Raw genomic sequence first — 27,943 nt, forward strand, 5'->3', positions numbered from 1 at the left:
AGAGTGCCGGTAATTGGATGCACGCGCTCTTTTCCCATGTGCGCCTATGTAAGCTGTCGCTGTCCGTCTGTACATTCGATTGATCTGAGGGTAAACGCACACGGCTAGCGATAAGGAAGGCGAAGACATCTAGGAACATAACGCATGAAGTAAACATTCTCCATCTGAAAAGCTGAAGCCGAGAGTGCGCCCAGGAGCTGCGCATATTTCGTCACTAAATCTGCGGATTCAAATTTGACGCAAGCATCCTCGTCTTGTGTTAGAAGAGGGCTGGAACAATATCATACCGTCTGATTCATAGCATCGATTGGTGAGCATAAGCAATGTATCATAGAAATATATCGTAGACTGGTGAATTTTTCGTTGTCTGTGTAGCTTGCTTATGTATTTGTTGCCTCATTCTTCATCTTGATAATGTCGCCTCAGTTGACCCCATCCCATAATGAACGTCGGTGCACCTCGGATCAAATCTAAATTACACAACGTGGATTAAAAAGGAAATGAAAATCCCGATTGCATGAAGCCTATATCCAACATTTTTCCCCATTCATTTTATAGTCCATTTATTATGGTGAAATCTAATATTCAGACCTCGAACCAGGAATTGAGTCGGACATGATTTCAGGATGATGCCAAGTTCACTGTAGGTCCATGGTAGTACGTAGAACCCTACTCGTGCTACTGCGGTCTGTGGGAATGTAATCTGAGCTGAGGAGGGTAGTGTTCAACTTCCTGTAAATCAAGTGCTCCTGCAATTAAGTCGTGCGATTTTTCTTCCAAAATTTGTCAGAAAGTTAGTTTGTCAATTTGTCTTCCAAATTTTTACATGGAAGTAATTGCTTTTACGCTTTACAGGAATCCTTTTAACGATATGTATATATATATATATATATATATATATATATATTCGATTCCCGGCGGAGACCAATTTTTCAACTCTTGCGCTTTTCCAAAAAGGAGGAACAGTAAGAGGAATAACGATGTCAAAGCTACGCACCGATTTCTCCTCCCTTTCTCATATCTCATATATACATATATATATATATACTATTTTTTTTTTTCCCGGGGGGGGGGGGGGAGGTAACTTTACTGGTTTGTCGAGTTTTTCAGGCCATAGTGCATCTCTGAGGTAAGGATCTGCTGCCAGAAAATGTATTCATGTACGTTAACACATTTAGCATAGGCCTACAGTCATGTGTTAGGTATCACACAGGCCACAGCCCTGTCGCTGTGCTATGGTCGCGCTATCAATGTGTAGGCCCCATAGGCCTACAGATATACAGATATGTTGAGATTTCACATATTGGATCCACGAAGAAATGAGAAACAAACTGGTAATGCATTATTGGCCAAAAATGCATTACCAGTTTGTTTCTTCATATATATATATATATATATATATATATCTTTTTGTAATAAATATCGAATTGTGAGTGCTGGTAAAAAGGATGTGCTTTCCGTAGGCTTTCCTTGATTATAGCAAACGACTTTCACCAACTGAAGCTCCGGAACACCAGTGGCGGATCCAGAGGGGGGCGCAACCGGCGCACGCCCCCTCCCCCTTTATTTTTCGTAAAAAACAAAAGAAATATTAGTCACGCCACCCCACCCCCCCCCCTTTACAGAATTCCTGGATCCGCCCCTGAACACGTCTAAAAAACGAAAGCAAAGAGAACATACAGCTCATTACTTGCCACTTTTTCGCAAACGTCTGTGAATTAGATACATACACCATAAAACCTATAGATTCAACTTTCATTTTTACCCCTACATAATGTAGCTCACTTAGCTCAAACGAAATTAATTCGATGTTGCATGATAGTATACAACTATCAAATCTACTGCAGTCCAATACAGTCCGAATGTATCGTGGCATTGTTGTGAGTTATTTTAGTTGGTTACTTAGATTAATACCTCTCCGATAATTGCGTCGCCATTTCAGATAATTTATGATGCGCAACTGCTTAGTGATCCATTTTACTCTCTCCCCCTCTTTATCTTCTTTTTCTTAGGTATGTAGAAAATCGGGTTTTACTAGAAGCGTTTTGTCAATCAACGTGATCAAGACCAGTTCGTCTAAGCTGCTTAGGCCTAAGGTCTTTGACTATAAAGTGCTCCTAATCACGCGTAGTCTGTCCCATAACCTATAGATTCTCCTATACGTTTTTTGTAATCGTCATTATTTTTTGTTCGGGGGGGGGGGGGGGTCCAGCATGTGAATAAAGAAAGCCAATAACAGTATACTAGGGGGGTCCAAGCAAGATCCGCCATTTGGAGTAAAAAGAGGACACTTTCTGGGATTTCGTCCTGTTATTCCTCTCCTCTTTGTGATGTGGGTTTCTTGATGTTCCGTTTACCGCCACAATTTTCTTCAAAATGACTAATGGCCCATGCCCTATGATTCGTGGTGGAGGAAGAACAACGGGAGTTCCGTGCGTATAGGCCTATTGATACCACCTGGAAATATACAGATCAAGATAGGCCTGGTTCCGAGATGAGAGAACGGTCTTCATTATAATATCAGTGAATTTAGAGCCTAAAAGTGCATGGTTGGCAAAACTCACCAGCATTGTTCATGATACATGCCTTGCTTGCTCTTGGTATTGTCGATTGTGGCATGATTATTAAATAAACACGACATATCTAGGGATTCTTTTATGAATGTCTATCATTTAAAGTGAAATATCATCCATGTTCATTTATTCAATAGATAGAGCAAAATCAGAATAGGAAAGGTTTGATCAAAATTCAAAGTTGTTTCAAAGATTTATATATATATTTTTTTTTTCAATTCAAAGTTTATTTCATTTTTCGACAAAACATATGTTACACTTCTTTTGACAACAGAGAATAAGGTAAACAGAACATTATGTATTGAAGAAAATGTATAACAATTGAGGAGGACCTTACAGTAATTATACATTGTAGTTAAAAAAAAAACAACAAAAAACAGAAGTGACCGAAATAAAGTACATGTATAACTTTGCTTTAAGTGCGAAAAATGGAGAGACCCATATATATATATATATATATATATATATATATGGAGAGACCCATATATATTTTTTTTTTCAGTTCAAAGATTATTTCATTTCTCGACAAAACATATAAGTTACACTTCTTTTGACAACAGAGAATAAGGTAAACAGAACATTATGTATTGAAGAAAATGTATAACAATTGAGGAGGACCTTATAGTAATTATACATTGTAGTTAAAAAAAAAAAACAGAAGTGACCGAAATAAAGTACATGTATAGCGAAAAATGGAGAGACCCACTAAAAAGACAGAGCTTGTAGAATGTGGGCCCCTCTGGAATAATAACATCAATGGAAAGAATATATAATATAGATCTACATTAAACAAACAAACAAACAAAACTAAGCATGTATCGTTTGCAACGATATGGGCACCGTACCGTGTGCAGGTCAGTATCTGTACCTGACTGTAGTATTTTATGACATGTATAGAGCTGGTGTAGGGTTCAAGCTTCTTGCTCTCGTGAGCTCCAAAAGCCAAACAAGACACAATGAACCAAGATTTTTTTGCCTAATTCAATATTTGCTCCAATAAAAAAAAAAAAGCTTTCTATAGTCTGTCTATGAGCTATGGATGGGTGATCAGAGAGAACAAAGTCACCTAGAGCTCCGCTAGCAGCCGTGAGAGTGTGCTCACACAATGCTTTATTTCATTGTACGGCAGATTGTCGGTACAAGGTCATGTGCGGATGCTATTCATGTTATACAGTGCACATGAATAGGTTGTGCAATAATGCATGGCGACATTAATACATTGTTTACGTGGATATGGGAAAGAAATAAAAGCGTGATCATGGTCCGTGATCATTGTCATCAGATGAACTTGCAACTTTGAACCCGCATCGTTGACTGGCGGCATCTTATTTACCAAATTATAATCTATACTCTCTAAAATCTCTCTTCGATCGCTTAGTGATGCATTCATTGAGATATAAACTTAAGTTCTTAGTGGAAGAGTTACTTTTGTGTTTATGGAGTTAATTTTTTGCATCCTTGCTCGAATATATACGGATTGGATGAATGAAAGACCATGCACGTATTTAGAAATTTGCTGTTAAGTCCAAATTAAGTGAATGACTGGTTCTTCGTCAAGCATGATATTTCTCATCAGCGATTAAGCCTATATTTACATCCCAAACACAGCATTATTTTTGGCAAGAAGAACACCGCAATTTGCCAGTGTCTTGCAATATAAACCGCCGCTGGGTAACGGTAAGCAAGTTTTCGCTGTTGACAAAATAGCGATTTTATTATGTATACTGAATAGTGTCGATAACTGAAATAGACCCTAATGCTGCTTTTATTGCGAGAAACATAATTATCATTCTGCCGATTTTTAACGAATATGAATACTTCACTTTTAGACACTAAAATAATTGATGCAAACGTCGTGGTATACACCTTATCACTTGTTTTGACCAGTTATAGGAATAAAAAGATGAAAATGCAACATGAATTGTGATGTGTATTCTATCCATTTTATTAAACAAGCTTCCATTTTAATCTGAACCAGTGTCAATACAGATGTGCAGATTCCAGTCACTTGAGTGTTTTTTTTTTTCTTCTTTTCAACTACACGTCGTTTATGAGCCAGGTTTAACGGATCGTGTTTTGTGGAAGAATCATGAGCTAAAATGTCGAATTCACAACGCTATTAACTAATTGAAGGAGATCTGTCCCAGATGAGCAGTGCTAGTTGTGTACGTGTAGATGCGTCACACATAGCTGTGTCCTCGTATGACCTCGGCACCCCTCGAGTGTACACACTAAACCAATCGAACGAGGTGGTATATTCGCTGACACACAGTTTTGCGGTCCAGACGCCAGCTTTTATTGCACTGACTTCATTGTGCAAACAACCTTGCTATATATAGACCAGTGTTGCATGCGTAATATATGTATTTTATTATCAAAGTGTTATCTTTGCATATGAATAAAAAACCCTCAGCCAAAAACAGTTTTCACAAATTAGAGGCAACTCTCTATCACCAATTTCAATGAAACCCAATCTAAAAGATACGATAACGCTAGCAAAACGAGACCCCCGCCCCATAACTCTTACGCAATTTCAGCATTATTCACATTTCAGCCATCTTCTTGCGAAGTGGCGGCTTCACGCAGCTGAATAGTTAAATCGATATTTGAAACGGACATTCATACAATACAGTTACAGAGCTAATTGTTATAAATAATATAAAGTTCTGCCGTACTTAAATCCGGATAAATGCGCAAATTGCCAGTGATGTCAAACATTCTATTCAGGCTTTTGCTTTTAGCTTTTTTCCTTGCCTTCTGAAAGAGGAGGTCAGTCGCTTGGAATTGAAATGTTGTTGTCTGTTGATATCTGTTTAAGATTCCTTGCAGTTTTGGAAGACTCTCTAGTCTCTTGCGAAAAATAAAATGGAACAAATCATTGGGGCATACATTCACTTGAGGGATCTCTGTGGAATAACGCTGACCAAACACAAGTACGAAGTTCAAAGATCATTAAAGGTCACTCGGTTAAGTGATCCTTTGTCTCTCGTTTCAGTCTTGTCTACAACTTTGTTTGTCTCTGTGTGGATGTCACACTTTGGTGTCCATCTCACGTTTTGTCCATTTGTCTTCATTGCACCTAATACCAATTAAAACCCAGTTATTTCTCCTCTTCAAGTACTGCACATGCCTAGATGATCATGCATGTGTCATGTGAAATATAACTTTCTCAGGTTTAATCAGAATTTGCTGAAGCTGTATTCGTCCTGTTCTTTAAGGTTCTTTTCACACAATTGTTTTTCCATGGTGGACTTCCTATTAAAGTATTTATACACTACATAGCAGCATTTTAGACGAGTTAAAAACTGTGTATGCGGCAGCGTCAGGGCATGAAGACAGTGAATATTATTTCCCCGACGACGGTTATGATTACCAATGACAACCATGGTGCTACTCGAATGGGCTGACAGTTTGGGGTCATCCCACAAGACCGACACCCATGACGAGTCATAGATACGGCCCACGAGTTCGACAATAAAAAAAGGTCCAAGAGTCATACAGCCCATAAGCTCGATACAAGGCAAATAAGGCCTGTGAATCCGACAGTAGCCAAACACGGCCCACGTGTTCGAACTAGGTAAATATAAGGCCCTTGAGTCCGACACTATAGAAAAACAAGGCCCAAGAGTCCGACACTAGAAAAAAAAAAAGCCCACGAGACCGACACAAGCCGAGTGATAAGTGTAATTGGCCTCAATTGTTTGCCTACTGTCGGACTCGTGTACCTTGTCTGCGCAATGTCGAACTCGTGGGCCTTTTTGCCTATAGCGTCGAACTCGTGCATGGGCTGTATGATTCGTGGGTGTCGAACTCGTGACGTGCAAACGACAGTTCAGACTTCAGTGGCGAGGCCGGGCTCGTAAGAGCATGAAGAGATTGGTAGACAGTGCTTGCAGAAAGAAAAAAAAAAACACACGAATTCCCAATATCTGTTAGCTTTGTTTACGCTTGCCGGCACCTCAATAACCTCTACAGAGTGCAGTTGCACGCAAGAATTCATTATTTTCCGTTTTGATTTTATTCTATTAAACTGATGAAAATCTCATAAGTCATATGAGAAAAACAAATAAATAAAGAAACCAAAACGATAAACAAAACTGAACAAAACAAAAGCAATCCAATCCCCAATCCCATAAAAATATCAAAACAAGCAAGCAAATAAAAGTACAATAGACAGGACTAGACAAACAGGTTATAACACGACCGTGCTGCTGTCCCAGGTTTAGGCTCTCATCTTCAACTGGATTTTTTTTTGCAGTGCAACCTTCATGATGCTATTACATCTATTAGACTGCGAGATTACTATTCTCAAACTAACGTATTAATGTGTTTTGAAACACAGGATTTATTAAAATGAAAACACAGGATTTATTAAAATGAAAAAGTCTGTTATCACCCATTCTATATTCAAAGTATTCGTCAGGGTGTATACAGAATTCCAGAAAGCAATTTTGTTTTCATGATCTAGTTGCATTACGTTAGATGGTTGTGTAGCAAATCCCATTGCCCTCTCCGTTTAATTTTTTTTTTTTTTTTTCACAGTCCGACCGTGTCCAACGCGCTTGTGGCCCATAGGGAGAGAGAGATAGCGGGGGTGATGTTGTGTCCTCCGTGCAAGATACGGGTTTAGACATTAGAATGTTTTTTGTTTTTGTTTTTGTTTTTGTTTTTGTTTTGTTTTTTGTTTTTATTTCTTGCTTTCGGGAACAAGAATCATGATAGCATCACCCCGTGACACTGACTGTACCCGGAGTACTTAGTATACGGGCGTGTCACGATGTAATGACAGCATTCACGAGAAGGACCACTTCGGCGTTAACCCCTTCCCTGCACTGCAAAAAGTCCGGTGTTAAATATGAAACACCGAGCTGGTGTAAAATTTTCGGTGCTCATTTTTGGTCTTAAATTAACACCTCCTGGTGTCACTTCAATGTATGAAAATGTTTTTTGACTAGTTACTTGGTTACTGTTTTTCTTGTTGATTTTGAACTTTAACAAAACGATCAAGAACTGTCCGATAAAGTACTTGATTTTGGAAAAAAAGGTGTGAAAACATTTACACCACAGTAACACCAGTTGGTGTGGTCCCTTATTGAAGCTGGGCGGGTGTTATACCCTTGAAATTAACACCAGCAATATCAACTCAACACCATGTGGTGTCAATGTTGAATTAACACCAACGCAGTGTCAGAATATCACCAGCTACAGTGTCAAATTAACACCACGAAGTGCCAGGTGAACACTTTTCAACACCGTCACAAAATACTTTCAACACCAGTCTGTCGGTGTGGTCCTCCATAGACACTTGATCGGTGTTAGAGGGTTAGATTTAACACCCATGGTGTTAAATCTAACACCGATGTTTTTACAGTGTGTCATGCCACCATTCATGATGAACATTGGCTTATTTATTTTCACTAGATAAATAAATAAATAAATAAAAATGAGAATTCATGGAAAGAAATATCTATAAAACGTCAATCTAGATTCCGGTCTTTCAACAACCTTGTTCAATCCCCATCCCTTTGCATGTGCACAATCAAGTAATATGTATTGATAATAATAATAATAATAATAATAATAATAATAATAATAATAATAATAATAATAATAATAATAATGTATAAATATATATATATATATATATATATATACACACATATATATTAGGTAGGGACAATTAACGATTCACGCTCTTTATTTAAGAAAAAGGAAATTCCTACACTGCATGAATTACGACATATCGCCATTATAGTCAAATACTTACAATACGATTTCGTCAGTTTGCTTTTGATATACCCTTCGCGTGGCTTGCTGAAACATGTAAGTTTGTTTTGTTGCTGTTGTTTGTCAATACGTAGGAGTAAAGTGACAATGTATCACGATGTTTTACTTCATGATATGAGCATGATGATGAAGAATATATTATATTCTTCATGCTCATCTGCTCAAATGGCTCCATCATAGTCTAGGCTTAGACGACCTGGATCGTTGTATCGTCCGAGTCTCTGTGAGAGAGAAGACCATTGTTACGCAGCATATAATTATGTGTAATGAAATATTTCACGCTTCGTAGCATGATAGAGTCCCTTAAAGTGAACATCAATTTTACGAGCATATAATAAAAACGTTGCCTTTCTCCCCTTGTACTTCTAATGAGTATGCCGTCTGTGCCTAGGTGTGAATTGAGATGCAGATTCGATTAACTAGCAGCGACGCGTCGTTTGCTTTGCGTTTCTTCATTATCAACTGGCTATATTATAGGAAACGAGGGTTAAAGGGGAAACTCCGTGCAGTGTTTCAAGTCATCTGAGAGGGAAATTGATCCAACAGAACGGTAGAAAAACTGATGAATAAACTGGTATGAATGAACGAAAGCTATGGAATTTCAACGTACTTTTGACAATATCTTACAGTGATGGGGGTCTCAATCACCGTTTTATATGAATTTTGTTCATGTCGTATGATGATGTCATCGCAGGACTGGCCATCCCCGAAAATGGGGGGGGGGGGTGCCTACTAACGAACCTTCATAATTACGAACTTTCTTTCGTTTTTTAAAGTACCTCCGGGTTAACGAAACTTTTCAGGTCACCTGGAACATGTATTGGCGTTTTCCTTCCTGCGGAAAGTAGTGTGTTTGGTATTACAGATGTTTAATACATTTTGCGTATGTTTTTATGCCACGTTCAAAATGATAAGGTACGTGGAAGGTCGGCGATAGGTGACTCTTGTTTTGGATGACCTTCCTTTATCGCGCATTTCTACAACATCGCCGAATGTCACTTCTTGTATATGCCCACTAATGTGTTGTGGTATAGAGTAAACCAGGCGGTGATGTTTCATTTGTTTTTGAAAGGGCAGAACTATGTGTATGGTAATGTCAGACCAAACATCTGTTTGATTCATGAAAACGTGGAAGATCATGACATTGTGCACGTTCTGATAAGGCTCGTTATAGACTAAGCAATTCCTTGAGTACCTAAGCCATGTACATGGGTGGAAATTAAAGCTAACTGAAGAGCGTCATTCAAAGTAGTCTAGAAATTGATTACCACTAAGTATATGCCTGTCCAAAAAGCGGAAGACATAGAACCGTGACTCCTGTTGGAAGAACTAAATCATGTAGGCCTACTCCAAGTCGGCGCCATGGTTTTTATTGTGAAGCCGCAGGCATTGCGGCTCGTTCATAGCGAGGTCAGTGCTTGGCGTACCTGGGAATCAGAGGGGGATCCGGGTGTCGTCTGATGGAAAGAGTGCAGGGCAAGATTTCTTTAGGACTCACCTTTTTGGCTTAAAGAACAGCTTTATGCAGCCGACTGAGAAGCGCAAAATATGTTAATCGCATCACTTTTGCAACTGAACACTATACCGTATTTTGACATTTACATAAATTTCACGTAATCCTTTTTTACTGTTAATCAAATCGGATGTAATCATTGCGTCAAGTACTGTTCATGTTATTATTGCCATTAATGATTATATCGAACACTATTATGATTCATCTTTCTGTTTTTCGTTGTAGTATATTATCATCATCACTACTCGCATTGTTGTTTGACCATCGGCAAAATCATTTTCACTTACATTGTATTTCCCATCGCATTCTGAGAAGTTGTATCGTTTCTGTAATAGTATCAAATTTTACAGACACAGTTGGTTCGTCTTTTAACCATGGACATTTTCTTGTACGGGTTCATCTTGTTATATTTTCGATGTTTGTCTTTGTATCTTTATCTTGAGTCTACTGGCTACATGCTGTCTTATTTACTAGCTGGTTTAACCCATGACCATTCCATCAACCAAGACTGACATTGGACCAACGAAGGAGACGTGGCGGACACACAGCTCCAAGACCAGCTGGAAAATTGAGAACATCTCGCGTGTTCAATTCTCTCGTTACTCCCCGGAGACCAGGCTATATAGGTAGTCTTATAGGAAATATCTTGGAGACGTCTCCGCGACCAGTGAGACTCTAGTCGCCATCGGGGGCCCGTTGCATAAAACTCCAACCGGATTTTTTCCGGTTGAAATCACAAAATTCCGGTTGGAAGCTCCCAACCAGAGTTTTTATGCAACGGATTTTACATTCTTAGGTTAGCAACCTTAAAAAATTCAGGTTGGGCAAATCCCAACCTGAATTTTTTAAGGTTGTGAAAAAAGTTTTATGCAACGGGACCCAGGTCGCCACCTATAGTCTCAAAGCTAATGAGAGAGATATACCCGCATTGTAGAGAGCCGTCCGGATTTCTAAACATTGTAGGATTTGCATTATCGAATTTTTCTATCAGCGTTTGGTGGCGAAAATAACAACCAATCAGCAGAGCTCTGTTCAAAAAAAAAAAAAAAAAAGTTCACGCATACGCGCATCGCACTGAGGACCAGTGGCGAATGTTGGAAGACTAGTGACGTACTTAACTATTCAGTGTATGAATTACTCAGTAAGCGTGTTTTTTAGGCAGTGGACATTTCTCCAAGCTTATGAAAAATTAGAAGTACATTGTATCACGTTCGTAGATCTCAAAAGTTGTCACGCTGACGCACTCGGCTTCGGATCGCTTCGCTCGCTGCTTATTGTCGACGCCAACAACAGCGTCTTGGCCTTAAACAAGGCTACCAGAGAGGCGATACATCCCGGCTCCAACCCTATAACGTGAGGTGTTGGAGAGACAGCTTATTATCTCGCGTTCAAAGAGAGTGCGCCTGCTCATGCTAAAATGTAGGTGCTTAATTATTCCCTATGTGTGCACCAAGGACTATCACTAGGATGTCTCACGCCACCCTACCCGGCTCTTCCTTGAATGCGTAATGTGATTGGACTAATTGCGAGCGTGGCCTAGATTTCGTCTCCTATGCTCCTTGGAGACAACGCGAGAAGACTGGATTGGATGTGATCATCTATCTCATTTCTGAATGCTCTTGGCCATTGTGTCTTCCAACAAAGTTTGTGTAGCAAGGTCCCAATCCTCCAATTGCGTCATAACATACTGCAGAGAATGATGATGATGATGATGATGATGATGACTATGATACTACTACTACTACTACTACTACTACTACTACTACTACTACTACTACTACTTTATGATAATTATAACAATGATAATAATGCACCTGAAGAGAACATGTACCAACAAATGTATTTCATTGCACTGTTGAAAAGGAGAGAACTTCTGTTTCTTCCATCTTACAGTAGTTGACAGCTGTTGGTCGAAGGAGGTAGCTCTGGCTAGACAAATCATGATAGCAGCATAACGTTATTGTAACGATATTCCTTGCAACATGGGGCTGTCTTTTTAATTGCGTGTACCACGCTATGCGTAGATCATGATGAAGGCATTGTATGTCTTAGAATGACTAGTACGATAAGGATAATTTATCCATGCATTGCACCAATAGAAGTACGGAATATGTGCCGTCACATGTCGGTCTTGTTTGATATAGGGATGTTGCCACTGCCTCTGCAATGAAAAATGGCCAAAGTTTCCACCCGTTCACCGAAGGAAGTACTAGACTACAGTACCTCCTTGGTTCACCGATCCCAGACACCGTGATGCTCGTGCATCGCAGTGGTGTGTACCCTAATTCGCGATTTTATAGTGACCACTCTCTTGTGTTGATCTATCCTATGACTACTTTTTGTGTTCACGAAGCAAAGGTGAGGACTTAGTGTGTGATATTTGTGAAGAACGAGTCACAACGTGTTTGAGTTCAGACTGGAATTTAAGCCTTTCAGAAGTGGATGTCTCGCCAGCTTTTGCTTCATGTACCCCTCCTCCCCCTATTTCATGAATGTACTCTCCACAGTATGTAGGACACACACTGACCTGATCCCTGAGCAGTTTGTTTGCATACATGTACTTTGCTATGATACACAGTGCGCTCACCAGCAGTGCTCAAACGGGGAATTCTATTTACAGAACGTCTGAAAATTGCGCAGGTGCCCTTTTGAGCGGCCTTTGTACACAGCAGCAGCTCTACCCTCTGTAACGTCCTTTTCGTACATCGTCACATAGGGGCGCCTCAGCCGTAGGCAAGAGAATGCTGTTGAACGAATATTCCGTTCCTCTTCTCATTATTACTTACACTATAATACACACGTGCGCACACGCACGCTCCATGTTGATGTTGTTTTTTTTTTCTCTCTATCTCTCCATAGAACATGATTATGCTTTCCTTATATTCATTCTTGATTTACGTTAGGGATGAATATGGTAATCAAAGATGGCTCGAATTAAGTCGCCCGTAATTTATGATGTCACCCCTCCTCCTTTTTCCGCCCCCCCCCCCCCTTCACGCATTCCCATTTCTCTCCTCTCATGGAACCTTTGGTGCAGGCCTTGCTGTGATTCAACTTAAACCTGAGTTTCCACATAAAACCACCGTGTCATGTAACTTTAATTCTTAGTTTATTATGTATTTGGGGTCAAAATAAATCCGTATGGTGATTAGCTGAAAGAGCTTGATTATATTTACTCTCAACTATTTTAGAACGTTGGGCTGTTTGACATTCGAGGGTATACTATTTGGAAAATGACGTCACCGTTTGTGACGACATTTTCCAAACAGTGCATGAGCAATTCTGACTTTACATAGCGCGCTACTTTGTACGGTCACTGTGAAATGAAAAAAAAAAAAAAAAAAAAGAGCAACAAGGTCTATGACATCATAAAGCAATTCTGACATTGTGTGCTGCTTCGTATGGTCACTGTGAAATGTAACAAAGCATATCTTGCCTCATTTTCCCCGTCTTTTGTTTAGTTTTTGATCCCAAATTTAAACAAAAATACTCTTTCTAACTTCGAGTTTCTTAAATTAAAACTATTGGTCTAAGTGCCTCCAAAAGTACTACTCACTTCCGGGCTGCGCCCCTCAATGAACATCAGAGTACTCTTTTGGGTCACCTCTGCCCAGAGTTTTAACCAGGATGGAAGTGTTTAAAGTGTTCCCAATGTACAAAGATGCATTCTGCTGCTCACGTACTGTAAGTTATTACGTAAAGAATAGAGATAGATTGATACCTGGTATAAATAATATGATACATCGATAGAGGGAGAGAGGGAGAATGAAAGTAATCAAACCATTAAGGAAGAATGAGATAGCCGGCTATCATTGCTGGATGAGATACATAATCAGGTCACGTTGTTGAGTGTCCAATATCATAGAGGGGAAAGGATCACTTGAACTGAATGTGATATAGTTCAGTCTGGATACAGTCCCCGTGATTCCACAGGCGAAAGTATCATCCTTACTGACAAAAATAATTATGATACTCATGGCCATCCGACTGTAATACAGCGTGTCATATGAAACGCTATTACGATTAAACTGCAAGCTATAGGTTGCACGTTAATCCGTTGAACGCCCTGATAATTAATGCGAGACAGGCTTGTCAAAGTGACCAACACTTATTTTCGCCTGCAGTGATAGTATGCTTACCATGACTACCAGCATGTTTTTGTTTTTTCTAGATTATACATTCCATTTCTGTTTGTTTTTGAATAGTTTATGAAACACGTTGATATCCGTTCGATTCAGCGATACAATAATAATTGTGAATTTGAGCAATAGGTGTCTTGATAATTTTATGACTGCCAGCAAAATTTAAAGTGAACCGTACAGACTATACTTGTGTGTGTGTGTGTGTGTGTGTGTGTGTGCGTGTTTACTGACTGTTTCGTGATCTATTTTACCTGGATGAGGAGGAAAGCCCTACATTACAGTGACAATACAGTGTCTGTGACATATGGGTCCGCCTTTACAGACTATTCACATACGTATAATTACGCGTACATAATTTGTATTAAATGCTCTTAGAGTATTTCCCGCATTATATCCCGTAATTCGGGATTGCATAATAATGAAAATGAAATATGCTAAAACTTGATGAAGACCACGACAATGCATGGGGTCAGAAACAATACCACACTGTGACGCTATATTCATGGTATAGTGCACTATACCACGAATATGACCTCATGTTCATGTATGCTACATGACTATTTAGTTATTCATCGATAGCGTGTGTATAGTGCAATCGGTATCGGCCTCTGAAAGACCACAACACAGCGCATACCAAATGTATAATCAGATCCACTGCGCGCAGTTAACACTGCATGGCTGTCTGTGGTGCAATATGTAAACAAACAATTAAAATCAGAGGAAATTTTATTGTAAGTGAAACCACCTTGTATTTTTGTTTTACATGCATTTTAGAATATAAAAAAAATACATCACGCACTATTTCAAGCCTCTGTAGTGAAATTATGGATCAACCATAAAGGCTCTTGGTGCATGTGTTTCAAAATTACGTGAACAGTATGTTTACTTATCAGGAAGATTGTAGTACACAAACTTTTGTTTTGTTTTTCTTTTATACCTTTTTTTTCACTGCCATAAATGACAAATCATCATGCACTTTATGTTGTCAGGAAGTTGATTATGTTGTGGTACACCACGTCATGTTCGAACATTTTCAGGGCGTGATTCTTGCTTGTACCAGCATAGCCATCAATACGAAGTAGTTTGGGCGTATTGTATCTTATCAAAATGACGATGATATTTGGTCGTGGAATAGCAATAAAGATGTATTGTAGGGCCTACCACATATCTTACCCTTTGCTGGTGTCACTGCAGTCGATGATTGGAGAATGAGGATAATAACGGAGATATTGCAATTACAGAAGTTACCGTGCACGATATTTATTTAGCTCTTAATATGATACCTGTTGAGGAGGGAACGTGATACTGCATCATTGCCTATCAGCGGGTTTTTTGATGACTTTCAAGAAAGAAGATTTTAGCAGATTGCAAAAACTAATGAAATTGACAGGGTGATTAGTCGTGAAAAGCTGTCATTCCTGTCAAGAGAGGTGCAATATGAATGGCTTAGATTATTTGACTTCACTCCTCATATCGTTTCATTAGGATGTTTGATTTCGAATAAATTTCCCGTTTTAAGTTATCCACATTTAAGTGTACTGCACATCGTGAATACTGACTTTAGAACGAAACCACGTGTCATGACGTCACCACGTGATACATGCCATGATCGACGTGACCTTTTTCTACATTCGGTGAAAAATGGGGTAAGGGCAGGACGAATTTTATAGAAGTAAAAGGTTAAAAATTAGCTAGAGTCGCATGGACGTCATTTTCTGTAATGAAAAGTGCTCGTATCCATAAATTCGGTGTAAAATGGGATAAAGGGAAGACGAATAAGAAGGCAAAGTAAAACCTTAGCTAGTATTTTGCATTGACGTCATTTTCTGTTATACGAATGAATAGTGCATGCTCGTATCCATAAAAAAAAAAAAAAAATCAGTATATATCGCAGCGATAATGATCCATTAGACGTCACATGATAATCCTATTAATCAAATTGGTTGTAGAGCTTCAAAGTCTTCCTAATTCTGCAAGAGGCTTCCTAAAAAGTTAATTCTCCGTGTCCGGATAAGAGAATGTCATAATCATCCTGATTTCAGAAGTGTTTTTTTCTCCCACTGAGATGCATAAAACTTGTATAACACGCAAGTTGCGGTATCTCCCCGATTGCTAGTTGGTATATCTCCCTAAGTTCACTGAAGTTTGATTGGGGAATGTGGCAGACCTGCAGCTGTGATATATGCCTACCCCAGGAAATCTGGTTCATGGATTACATGCTGTATTGGAACGATGCTATCATGTTATCGACCTCATACAAAATCACATTTTGACTTCCATGAGGTCTTGAGGATTTTAGTGGAAATTTTAGAGGAAAGATGGTCACGGGTTCTTACATCTTCGAATAATCTCATAATGTGCCGAGTTGATACCTTTTGCTGCACGACTAGTGCTATAGTCACCTGGGACGAACAATGAAGGTTCGGCATTATTCGCCCGTGTTCAGGTTCTTAGAACAAATCCGCGATCAGCTTTAGACCCTATAGTATCATCTTCGCAGTTAATACAAGTCGCTGTGCAAAGCTGGATTTCACATAGAAATTGGGAGAATGACAGGGCTTGGTGGTCTACTAATGCTGCTTACATTAGGCAGGGTTAGTGCTGATCACTGGCTGTGATTAAACTCGGTAATGCGATTTCTTTCTGCGATAACTTCTTTTCTGTCAAGTACGTCTTATCCCACAAAGTTCAATCCCCCTTCAATGATACTTGCATCATCTCCCCTACCCTATACTGTCAAAGCTGTTAATTTCGCAAGGGATTACTTTTCGCGAATTTTAGCAACACGCGAAAATATCGCCACATGCTATCCATCTATAGGGTATTAGTGCACGATAGGCTTGACGTCAAAAGAACATCTCGCAAAAACGTCTGTGACTTCATCTGTACGCGAAAATTTGTATATAGCCATTGTCCCAGTGTTCGTAGTCAACTCGTCCGTATTTTCTATGCTGACAAACCTGTTTGTCGAACTGTTTGTCTCGGGCGCTCATGACGACATCAACAACAATGTTGAAGGTTTGATGCTTCGAGGAAGCCTTGGGTATATAATCAACATGATTATATGCAAGATGAACAGTTTACCTATCTAGCATCGTGATAATATTTTTGCAGTGTCCGTAGAATTTATCAGCAAAATAATGATGTTTCAACTGTTTGGTCTTCCAAACATATTTTTAAGAGCTTCGGAATGATAAGTGGAGTGGACTGAGGTTGGGAGTCAGAAAACAATCTCTGAACATTGCATTCACGTACGTACGTTTGTGTATTTACATTTAATTTTGTGAGATCCACATACTAAAATTTTTCCAACCGTATCTTATTCTCGCCTCGAACAGACGACCTTACCAACGACCATGGCGCCGAAGAATCCTGTTATGAGCGTGGAGCCCTCCCCTGACGACGCCGGTCGGGAGGGACCGGACCTCGAGCCCGCACCGTTCGCCGCCTCATACCAGCAAAAACAGCCCCCTCTACGGATTGTGTGGCGCAACGTGATTTTGATGGCACTGCTCCATCTTGTCTCGGTCTACGCGCTTCTAGTCTCCATTTGGGGCTGCAAACTCTACACTATCGCATGGAGTAAGTGACCGAAAGAGAACTAGAAGAAGTCTATGGTCCAAACTGATTACGGATTCTGTTTTATTTTCACCTTTTTAAGCATTTTTTCTTTCGTTCCTGTATTTAATAATGATAATAATGATGATAATGATAATGATAATGATAATGATGTTGATATTGATATTGATATTGATATTGACATTGACATTGATATTGATATTGATATTGATATTGATATTGATATTGATATTGATATTGATATTGATATTGATATTGATAAATGATAGTAAACACGGTGCACATTCGATCAGTCAATGATGTTCTGGACGCTGTGAAATACAGCTTTATACCAGCGTCCTAAATCTGACTGATCTCCATCTTAATACCAACATACGGTTCGATATCAACAAAGGTAATACCGCAAGTGAGTTCTAGACATAATTCCCAAGGTATATTATAATTTTAACATTCGGGGAATATATATAGGGATAAATATTGGTGAAAACAAACACATTGTGGAAGACTCTATAGTGTTTGCAGTTAGCGCGCCCCTCTGCGAAGAAAAAGGAATGGGATTTCGCGTCAGTAAACGAAGCAGCCGTTATAACACGTTTGAAATGTATCTGCACACAATAGTAAATCGCTAGAGAATCTTCTTGACAGTATTAATGATTTTACGCACACAAAACTCTCGTTTAGTCTATGTGAGTATGACTGCATGCAGACATGAAAAAAACAACAACAACAGCAAACAAACAAACCAGTAAAAATATCGTACGAAGCAATGCTCAAACCACATCCGACGTATCAATACGGGAGATTTCAGACGCGTAGAAGCGGAGTCCTAGCGTCATACAGATACGAACTTTAATAATAATAATAATAGCTGGTTTTTTATATAGCGCATTTCACACACTTCAGGGTTTCAATGCGCTTTACAGACTATTATTACCCCGGTCACTGGATACATTATCAACCAGCACTAACAGTGCTCATCCTCCACTCCCTGGGGAGCATTCCAGCCAGTCGCAGCCATTTTTACAGGCGCGCACATGCTTATCAACCAACATAAGCTTTCTCATCCTACCGGGTACCCATTTATACTCCTGGGTGGAGAGCAGCAATGTGGATAAAGTGCCTTGCTGAAGGGCAAACGTGTCGGGCTTGGCATGGGCTCGAACCCACGAACCATACCACGCTCATGTCGTTCACAGACGAGCGCTCTTATCCACTCAGCCACGACACCTCCACTTTGTAAACAGATTCATGCATATTCTGTATAGAGCAAAGATGATAAATGAGATTTTGTTGAGATACTCGTGTTTCACAGTAGGAATGAATTGCACAAAGAATTACTTATTCATCGATTTACAAAGACACCGATTGTTGTACACGACAGATAAGATGGTTTATCGCACGTAGTTGCTGTTTTTTTTTTATCGAACTTGATTATCAATATCATGTACTTTTCAAAAAGTATGAGTGAACATTCTTTTGATTTTGAACAAACTGTAACGAAGTTAATGCGGAATGTTGAAGTTAAATGATTTCGTTTATAAAAACAAAAGAGTTGTTTGAATGTTGAATGCTACTCAGGTTTGCTGAGTAGTCAATTGGTGACTTTGTATTTGCGATGTTTTTGGAGATATGAATAACGGAACATCGGTTGTAATGAAACCTGTGTCACGCGGATATCCTCGGATATCCACTCAATATGTAATTCTCCGTCAAAACAAGAGAAAACAAGGTACATCCGATCTTGTGATCTCTTGTTCCTGTAATAAGCCTTCCGAGTGTGGATGCGATAGGTGCAGTAATCTCTTAATTCCGTGTTATTCAATGAAAAGTGTCGCAATCAACGAAAGTTCATCAAACTTTCCCCATAGATATTCACTATTATAAAGTTCCTCAGTGTTCAAAGTCAGAATAAAGTCACGACTTGCTTACATAAACTGGCATGGAAGTTGGCATCGAACTTTTAGCCTCCCACCAATGACCGATACGTTTTAAAAATCTTAATAGACTGTTAATAGACATGTTTTGTTCAACAACAACAACAAAAAATCCTCATCGAAATTCAGTGACCAAGATGACAGATGAAAAGCAAAGATGAACAAAAGAATACATTGAAGAAAATCTTCGCAATACCACCATACGAGTAGAATAACTCCCATGGACGTAATAACAGATATCACTGTCTGAAATAGACTATGCTGTGACAATGACGGACCACTTGATTTCAGAAGAAGAGCGAAGTCACGTCACCCGATTTAATCTGACCAGCATCGCGGATTGACTAATGACTGCAGTTATTGACGAATCGACAGGAAACCCCTTGCATGTCCTGAGTATGGACTAATCAGTTTGATAACGCGATCAAACAATGTCAGTGATATCAAAGTGATCAGATACACATATATCTCCTGTGGTTGGTGAAATAATACTAGTAGCCCTCAGTAGGCAAAGATCAGCAAATACCTGTTGTTCCTAAACACTCATTTATCGCCCTGTCTAAGTAACAGGAAGATAATATTTGCAACTTTATCTCGTATGGTATTGGTAATTACGCACATACAGAAGAGAGAGAGAGAGAGAGAAAAAAAAAGGAAGAAAATAAATCGAATGATTAAAGTGACACACTGTATGACACGTGTACTACCACTGATACCTTATTACAATAATAGATGCAATACCTCATCATATTTAGCCACGTATACAGCAGTACATGCAAACCAAGGATAATGGAATAAAACTCTTCTGTACCTTTGGAGCGTTTACTCATTCTGATGGAAGAGGACCTGAATACTTGGTATTGGGCTCCTAAATAAGAATAATTTGTGCTCAGATGAAAAAAAAAAATAAATAAATAGCCGGAAGATAGCTATCGGGAAAGTTGACATTTTTTGAAATGGTATACTTGTTACATGTTTTCATGCGGATAATGTGCAATGCGGAGAGAGTGTGTGTAATTTTCGATGCCACTAATGAAATTCAAGGTTGTACTATTCACGTGGTTTTGATTTGGCTTTCCCCTGTGTACACTCAGCTGTACTGGTGTACCTAATGTCGGGACTCGGCATCACGGCAGGTGCCCATCGCCTCTGGGCTCACCGCTCGTACAAGGCCCGGCTTCCGCTGAGGACATTTCTGGGCATTTGTCAAACCATGGCTTTCCAGGTAAGGGCACAGGTGAAAAGATCGACAAGTCTTCGCGTTTTGTTACTGTCAATTTAGGTACTAATCAGCAGAACAGATAAATCTACGTGCTAATAAATAAAAGAAGTAAATAGCAGTGGACAAGTTAACAAATGCATAGACTCTATGACAACAAAGAGTTAATCTTGATACTGGTTATTCTTTGGATACAACAGCTGGAAATCAGAATAACAAAGGAGGCAGTCTCACCTCCCTGGAATAACCAAATGCAACTGCAGAAACGCTTGATACGCAGGCTTACGGTTGGGCTATTCATAAGTGATTAGACAATCAAGGGAAGCCCATGGAGTTCAAAGCTTTAAATTCATGTTCGTCATACACTCAAGTGAGATGCATCTCAATCAATAATCAAAGTACTACACCTCAGAAGAGGCCGTCATCAGACCCTTCTCTCTTAGCTGGGGATTCTTGATTTCTGCCCTTTTGATGATCTTGATTCACAATACAGTGGCATGGCGAACAGTACCAAGACCACGACCCCAGCAAAAGACATCTCCTTATTGTGAAGCAGATGTCAAACAATCAACTGATTTAGATTTTTATTTATTTTTTTTTTATATATATATATATATTTTTTTTTTATAACAAATTGGTAAAAACAGCCTCAACCAACATCTTAGCAGGAGATGTAGATATAGAGTATTGCTAAAGATGATAACATTTGATGACCACTTTGTGACAACCCCTCCCCCACCCCATCCTGCTTCAATCCTCACACTCAGAACGACATCTACGACTGGGCCCGTGACCACCGAGTCCACCACAAGTTCTCCGAGACCGACGCTGACCCGCACAATGCCTCCCGCGGATTCTTTTTCTCACACGTAGGATGGCTGCTGGTGAAGAAGCACCCCGACGTCTTCGAGTATGGAAAGAAGGTCGACTGCTCCGACCTTCTACGTGACCCTGTGGTCAGAATCCAAAGGAGGTCAGTGATATAAGCTGTTCTCATACTAGGGGGTGTTTCATAAAGCTGTTCTTAAAGTTACGAACGACTTAAAGAACGACTGGTGATCAGTTCTGATGTGCTATAAATTTATCAGAATTTAAATAATTCAGCACAAGAACTGATCACCAGTCGTTCTTAAGTCGTTCCTAACTTTACGAACGGCTTTATGAAACACCCCCTAGGAGTACCTGATTCTGAATTGGGATTACGATTTGGTTTACGTGGCCAAAAAGGAAGCAATTTATGCTTGTAGTGAAGCAACCACAAGACAGGCGGCATTTAAGGCTCCTCCGAAGAGCTAGGCAACGACGAAGTGCCTTGCCAAAGGGCACGACCCGCTGCTGCCATCAGGGGATTCGAACATAGACCTTGTGATTGCAATCCAGTTAATTGGTTAGTTCTTCATATATAACAAGAAAGAAAATAAGGGTATTGTTGATGAGATCAAAATGTGAATAGTGCATAGCCTTTTTAAGACCATTGCTACCAACGATTAATGATACCGATCAAGTCGAAATTTGGACCATACACCCGTTTTCCGTAGTTTGTTTTCCTTAGGTTACCATTTAGTCACTGGATAGCTGACTCTCATTAAGTATCAGCATTTAATTTCCTCGAACTCTGTCTGCTCATCTATTAAATAATGTTTAATTGTTTATATGTTTGATATTGAAATGAAAAGCTTACACTTTTGTAGTACTGCACAAGGATTTGACAAAGCCTATTCCAAAAAACAGAAATGCGAACGAAACAGCCCTAGGGTTTTCATTTCTATCAGCAATTAATATATTCCTTCAGGATTTGTAAGTCAGCTAAGGTCAAGAGATATGAAACGATGCGAAATACGTTCCGTTTGAATACTTTCTCTCGTCTTTGTCTTGTGTTCCGTCAATGAGAATAATTTTGCTTTACTCTTGAATGTTTGAAGGTCAATGAGAATAATTTTGCTTTACTCTTGAATGTTTGAAGGTCAATGAGAATAATTTTGCTTTACTCTTGAATGTTTGAAGGTCAATGAGAATAATTTTGCTTTACTCTTGAATGTTTGAAGGTCAATGAGAATAATTTTGCTTTACTCTTGAATGTTTGAAGGTCAATGAGAATAATTTTGCTTTACTCTTGAATGTTTGAAGGTCAATGAGAATAATTTTGCTTTACTCTTGAATGTTTGAAGGTCAATGAGAATAATTTTGCTTTACTCTTGAATGTTTGAAGGTTCTACCTGCCACTTGTGATTCTTCTGTGCTTCGTATTTCCGTGCTACGTGCCATACGTATACTGGGGTGAGTCGTTCAAGAATGCCTTCCTTGTGTGCTCCGTACTTCGGTTCTGCCTCGTACTGAATGCCACCTGGCTAGTCAACAGCGCGGCGCACATGTGGGGCAACCACCCCTACGACTTCCGAATCAAACCCGCCGAAAACCGCTTTGTGACCACGGTCGCCCTCGGCGAAGGCTGGCACAACTACCATCACGTGTTCCCCAGCGACTACCGCACGGGAGAGTTTGGCTGGCGAATCAACCCGACGTCCATATTCATCGACACCATGGCATGGCTGGGCCAGGTCACGGACCGGAAGTTAATGGCGCCGGAAATCATCAATGCGCGCAAGGAGCGCACGGGCGAGAAAGCCCTCAAATAGTGACTGCCCACATTATATACAGCCTTGAAATCTTGGCGTGCTATTAAAGATGAGCGGAAATAATTATGCATTTTCTTTCTGCCCTTTCTGCTTTTGTTGACAAATCACGAATTTTTCTCTTTATTTAAGTATTCATTTTTTCTTCTTTTTTGACACGATGTCAGTTTCTGCTGAAGCCTCTTGTTTATATTCTCTGCTGATTTTGTTTATTTGCTACTTTAAACGGAAGTTTACCATAAAACTATTATTGCTAAGAATGTCATAATCTATTGCTGGGTTCGAGGGAAAATGAAAAATTCACATGTTAACTTTCAATTATACAACTTTCCAAATATTTTGCTTGAAGAGTGCAATAAGCTGTTATACGTGTCAGCGTGCATTCAGTTTTTCTCTATACCAATTTGAATAATGATATCTTTGAATCGGAGGAAACATCATAGCCTGGAATATAGACCACGGTGTTCAAATAAATTATACTACATCATTTATTGTCGTGGTCATTACGTATAGCACTTGCACTTTTATGACTAAGCACACTCTTTTATAATGAGTTTACTGACCTGAACAAAAATTTAGAAAAAAAAAAGTAAACGAGGTAAGAATTAGCATGTCAAGGTGATGGGTAGACGTGTACGTACAGCTTTATTTTTCATCGTTCATGGCGTCAATTGATTTTACTCAGACTATTTAATCACCTTATTCAGGATGTGGACTCTGATTAAAACTAAAACAGAGTATAGAGGGCTACTGATGTCATACCAGTATAGAATGGCCCTGAACATTCTTTGGTAAAATACGCACTTCGACATTCGATTAAATTTTACGCACTAAATAGATACTAGTTTCAGGCAGTGATGTTGCTGAGAACTTACACAATGTATATCGCCCCAATTGTACAACAAAGTCGGTGGTATTTGTACAGCGTTAACAATGCACTCATAGGTAGTGGAGACATGTGTAAGTTGATGTATAGGTTTAAGGAATAGTTATTGATTGCTGTCTATAAGAGAAAATCAACTCTTTTTTAACCGTATATTACAAAATGAGCACGTTGTTGCAGAAATAATTGGCGAAGTCAAATTGCAACCAGTATTGTAAAGCATCATCTTTAATGTCGGAGACAGCGCATCTTATCTCTAAGCACAGATAAGATGGACAAAATTAATTTCAATGTAATAGATAGATGTACAGATACTACTTGTCACTCAATTATGTACTGGCTATCAATGAACGATGAATAGATGAACACATCAGTCAATGTCAGTAATTATCTATCTATCTATCTATCTATCTACCTGCCTATCTCTCTCGCATTTACCTGCACACCTATATACACAGTTAAATAGATCAAGAAATATACGTGAACTTTAACGTCTGCAATCAAGCATGGATAAACGCAAAATATGAATCCTCCCACTTTGTACACAGAACTACTGAAAACAAGATGTGGTTTAACGAAATGCTGTAAGAGTTTTATATCAGATTGGATGGAAATACCTGTATATATTGGGTTTTATTAGTTCTCTTATGTTTGTTTTCAAACCAGATAAATGTATAATTTCAATATTTGCCAGAAAAAGAAGAAGAATAGAAGAAGAAGGAGAAGAAGTAAAAGAAGAAGAAGAAAAAGAAAAAGAAGAAGAAAAAGAAGAAGAAGAAGAAGAAGAAGAAGAAGAAGAAACAACTCCTTGCATGAGCCCGATACCGGACCATACTGTTTGCAACATCATTAAACTCAGTTGGACATAAAGCGTTAATGATTTAGTTTCTGGTAGGTTCGTGAATATCTGCGCCACTGTTCATACCGAAGAACCTTTGTAAGCATGCTCCCAACGGATATTGAGGTTTTGCAGCATTTAAGTGTTGTGTTTTGTTATCTACTTTTGTATTTCATTTTTAGAAAGAGGAATTTCGTCCAAGAAGATGTAACTAATTTTTGTTCGTATTTCCGTTCAGAAAACACAGAATATTATTTGTTTTTGACGTGTGTGAATGTGTGTAGTTAATATGACGCAACCGGTTTACATGTCATGCTCTTTCATTTTTGTGTGTATTTTGAGTAATTTTATGCTTTAAAAAATGATGAAAATATCTGATGGTATGCTTTATGTCAATATAATGTCAAAACTACCAACGAGTTCTCTGGAACTACGCACAAATTAGAAATGTGATAGCTAAGAAGCTATTATAATGCCTTTTGTTTTAGTTAGTATGAATATTTTGTACTAACGTAGATTGTAAACGTATAATTTCACTTTAATGTTTGATGATGCACAGTGTATACTTTACAAAAGCACATGACGTATTATTGCTCACGATCCGTTAACACAGTTCTCGATATGTAGATTATATGTCAACATGCCAACCATAATTTCCTACAGTACGTGACATACAGGGATCTTAGTCAATGTTAGTGACACAGTCTTCAACTCTCGGTAACTATGCGACCGAGAAATACACCCACGAATCAACGCGGATAGAACGCCAGACATGATGTTGTAATCACAATATAATTTTTCATTTTGTAAAACCTTACACACGCCTGACTGAGTTTAAGGAACTAAACGATATACTCTGTTATAGATTCAATTCAATTCAATTCAATTCAATAAATTTATTCTAAACTTTTCCAACAAAACATAACACAGAATATATCAGGAATTATATCATATGCATACATTCGACTGTGCGAAGGACCATACGAATACATACAATATTAAATTGTGGCGAGAGAATTTCATGAATTTGAATATTGAAAGTGTTTAACATTTTCAAATTTTGCTCTTCTGCATTCTTGTCCAGATTGTTCCATGATAGGAAAATTGTTTCACAGCGCATCATCTAATTTTTATGATTACTTCGTGTTTTCGTTATAATTTTCGGTTTCTACAGGTCTCACCTCCCTGGTCTTTTATGTCTTATACGTCAAAAACACGAAAATCCATGTGTATTAAGTTTATGCTCATCTGGAGGTCGAAAGTTTGCCAATACAATCTCCAACATGTATGATATACATATTATGTACAGTGCTTGCTTCTTTCGCCCCTATGTTTAAGGCGTGAGAAACTGAGGGATAATTCAAGCAAGACTATGACCTGAAAGCGATGTTCTAAACTCAGTTGGATACGTACGTAGGCCGTCACTTGAGAATAGGTGTGTTGCAAATTGACTAAACGAAGGTGCTGAAAGCTAGGTGCCACCGCGGTATAGTGATGTAGTGGATAAGTCTCGTAGAGAGGAGATCATCGGTTCAAATCTTGGTCATAGAATACCGGGCACATGTCTCGAGTTTCCACCCACGAGTCATACTGCTCACGAGTCATACTGCCAACGAGTTATAAGACCCTAACTTCGTAGGAGCTTCACATCAAGTAAAATAGTTCCACGAGCTATAAGGTCCACGAGCTATCAGACCCAAATATGTCTTATTTGCCTAGTTCTAGCCCGTTGGCCCATTTTACTTGGTGCCTAGCTCTTGGGTTGTATGGCTGCTGGGTGTCTAGCCCTTGGGATGACCCAAGAAAAACTTCCTTAATTGGGCAAGATGTATTCCGCCAATTACATATTACTCTTAGCCAAGTTGTATGAGCAAAGACTATAATATCTGTCAATGATAACGGCAAAACTTTCTATGTGAGTATAATGCTTATGGTGCCGACACAGAAAAAGTCTAGCTACCCTGAGTTAACAAGGTCGTAATTTTGTAAGTAGACCTAGCGGCATTATTTCTGAAGGAGCTCTCCAAGAATATTTCGGATAATGCCCAGCATAGTATTGTACATTGATGCCAGTTTCAGCATGAATGAACACTGTGTGATATAGCATGCCGTCATTTTAAAATCTAGCACGGTGAAGGGAAGAGATGTACATGTATGTATCGAAGTATTGTCCATCTTGCATGTGAATGTGATTATAACCATTGACGTGTGGAAGAGTAAAAACACTCGTTTTTTGAGTGATGTTACACAGCATACCTGGCTCGTCCACGTGTAGTTTATATGGTTTTCCGTTTTCAGCAGCGCCATTTCGTGTCACATATTTTTCCAAAGAGGACAATCCATCTTTCGTTTCAGAAAGATGGAGAAGATATAGAAGAAGAAAAAAAAAAAAACACAGATAGAAAACCATAAACGGCATTTCTGTCAAAAGGACACAATGTAAAATCTATTGACAAAAATGAGCGAAAGAATCAATGCTGTTGTACAATATAGTGATATATACATTAATTTCATCTGCCTCACAAGCACTGTAGATACGGGATACATCCCAATAATGTAGCTAACTTAATTCAATGGCAATTATAGGGTATAATAGAAGGCGCTTTGATTTTAGTTTTTCAGTGGTGCATGCAGTTATGGTTCTGTTGTAGGAAGAAGCGTTGCAGATAATGGGGGCTAGCAGTGGGTAATATCAAGGAGATATATCACATATAGGCACCCCTCCGTGATTCCCATGAGATGTATGGTCATTGAACATTCTTCATCTCGATGACGAAATAAAGAGTGTAGCTGTGAACTCCGCTTCCGTGGTTGACAGTTAACAGCTTATTAACACGTGACA

General features: G+C 39.0%; 1 protein-coding gene across 1 annotated transcript; it reads left to right on the top strand.

Moving 5' to 3' along the window:
* On the top strand, positions 1 to 27,943 carry LOC140228723 (stearoyl-CoA desaturase 5-like). Its single transcript, XM_072309003.1, has 5 exons — positions 1 to 310; positions 17,354 to 17,597; positions 20,623 to 20,753; positions 21,515 to 21,720; positions 22,957 to 27,943. The coding sequence occupies exons 2-5, from the start codon at positions 17,372 to 17,374 to the stop codon at positions 23,381 to 23,383; spliced, it is 990 nt and encodes a 329-aa protein (XP_072165104.1). The 5' UTR covers positions 1 to 310; positions 17,354 to 17,371; the 3' UTR covers positions 23,384 to 27,943.

The sequence above is a fragment of the Diadema setosum genome, chromosome 5 (assembly GCF_964275005.1).
Source record: "Diadema setosum chromosome 5, eeDiaSeto1, whole genome shotgun sequence".
NCBI classification, from domain to species: Eukaryota; Metazoa; Echinodermata; class Echinoidea; order Diadematoida; family Diadematidae; genus Diadema; species Diadema setosum.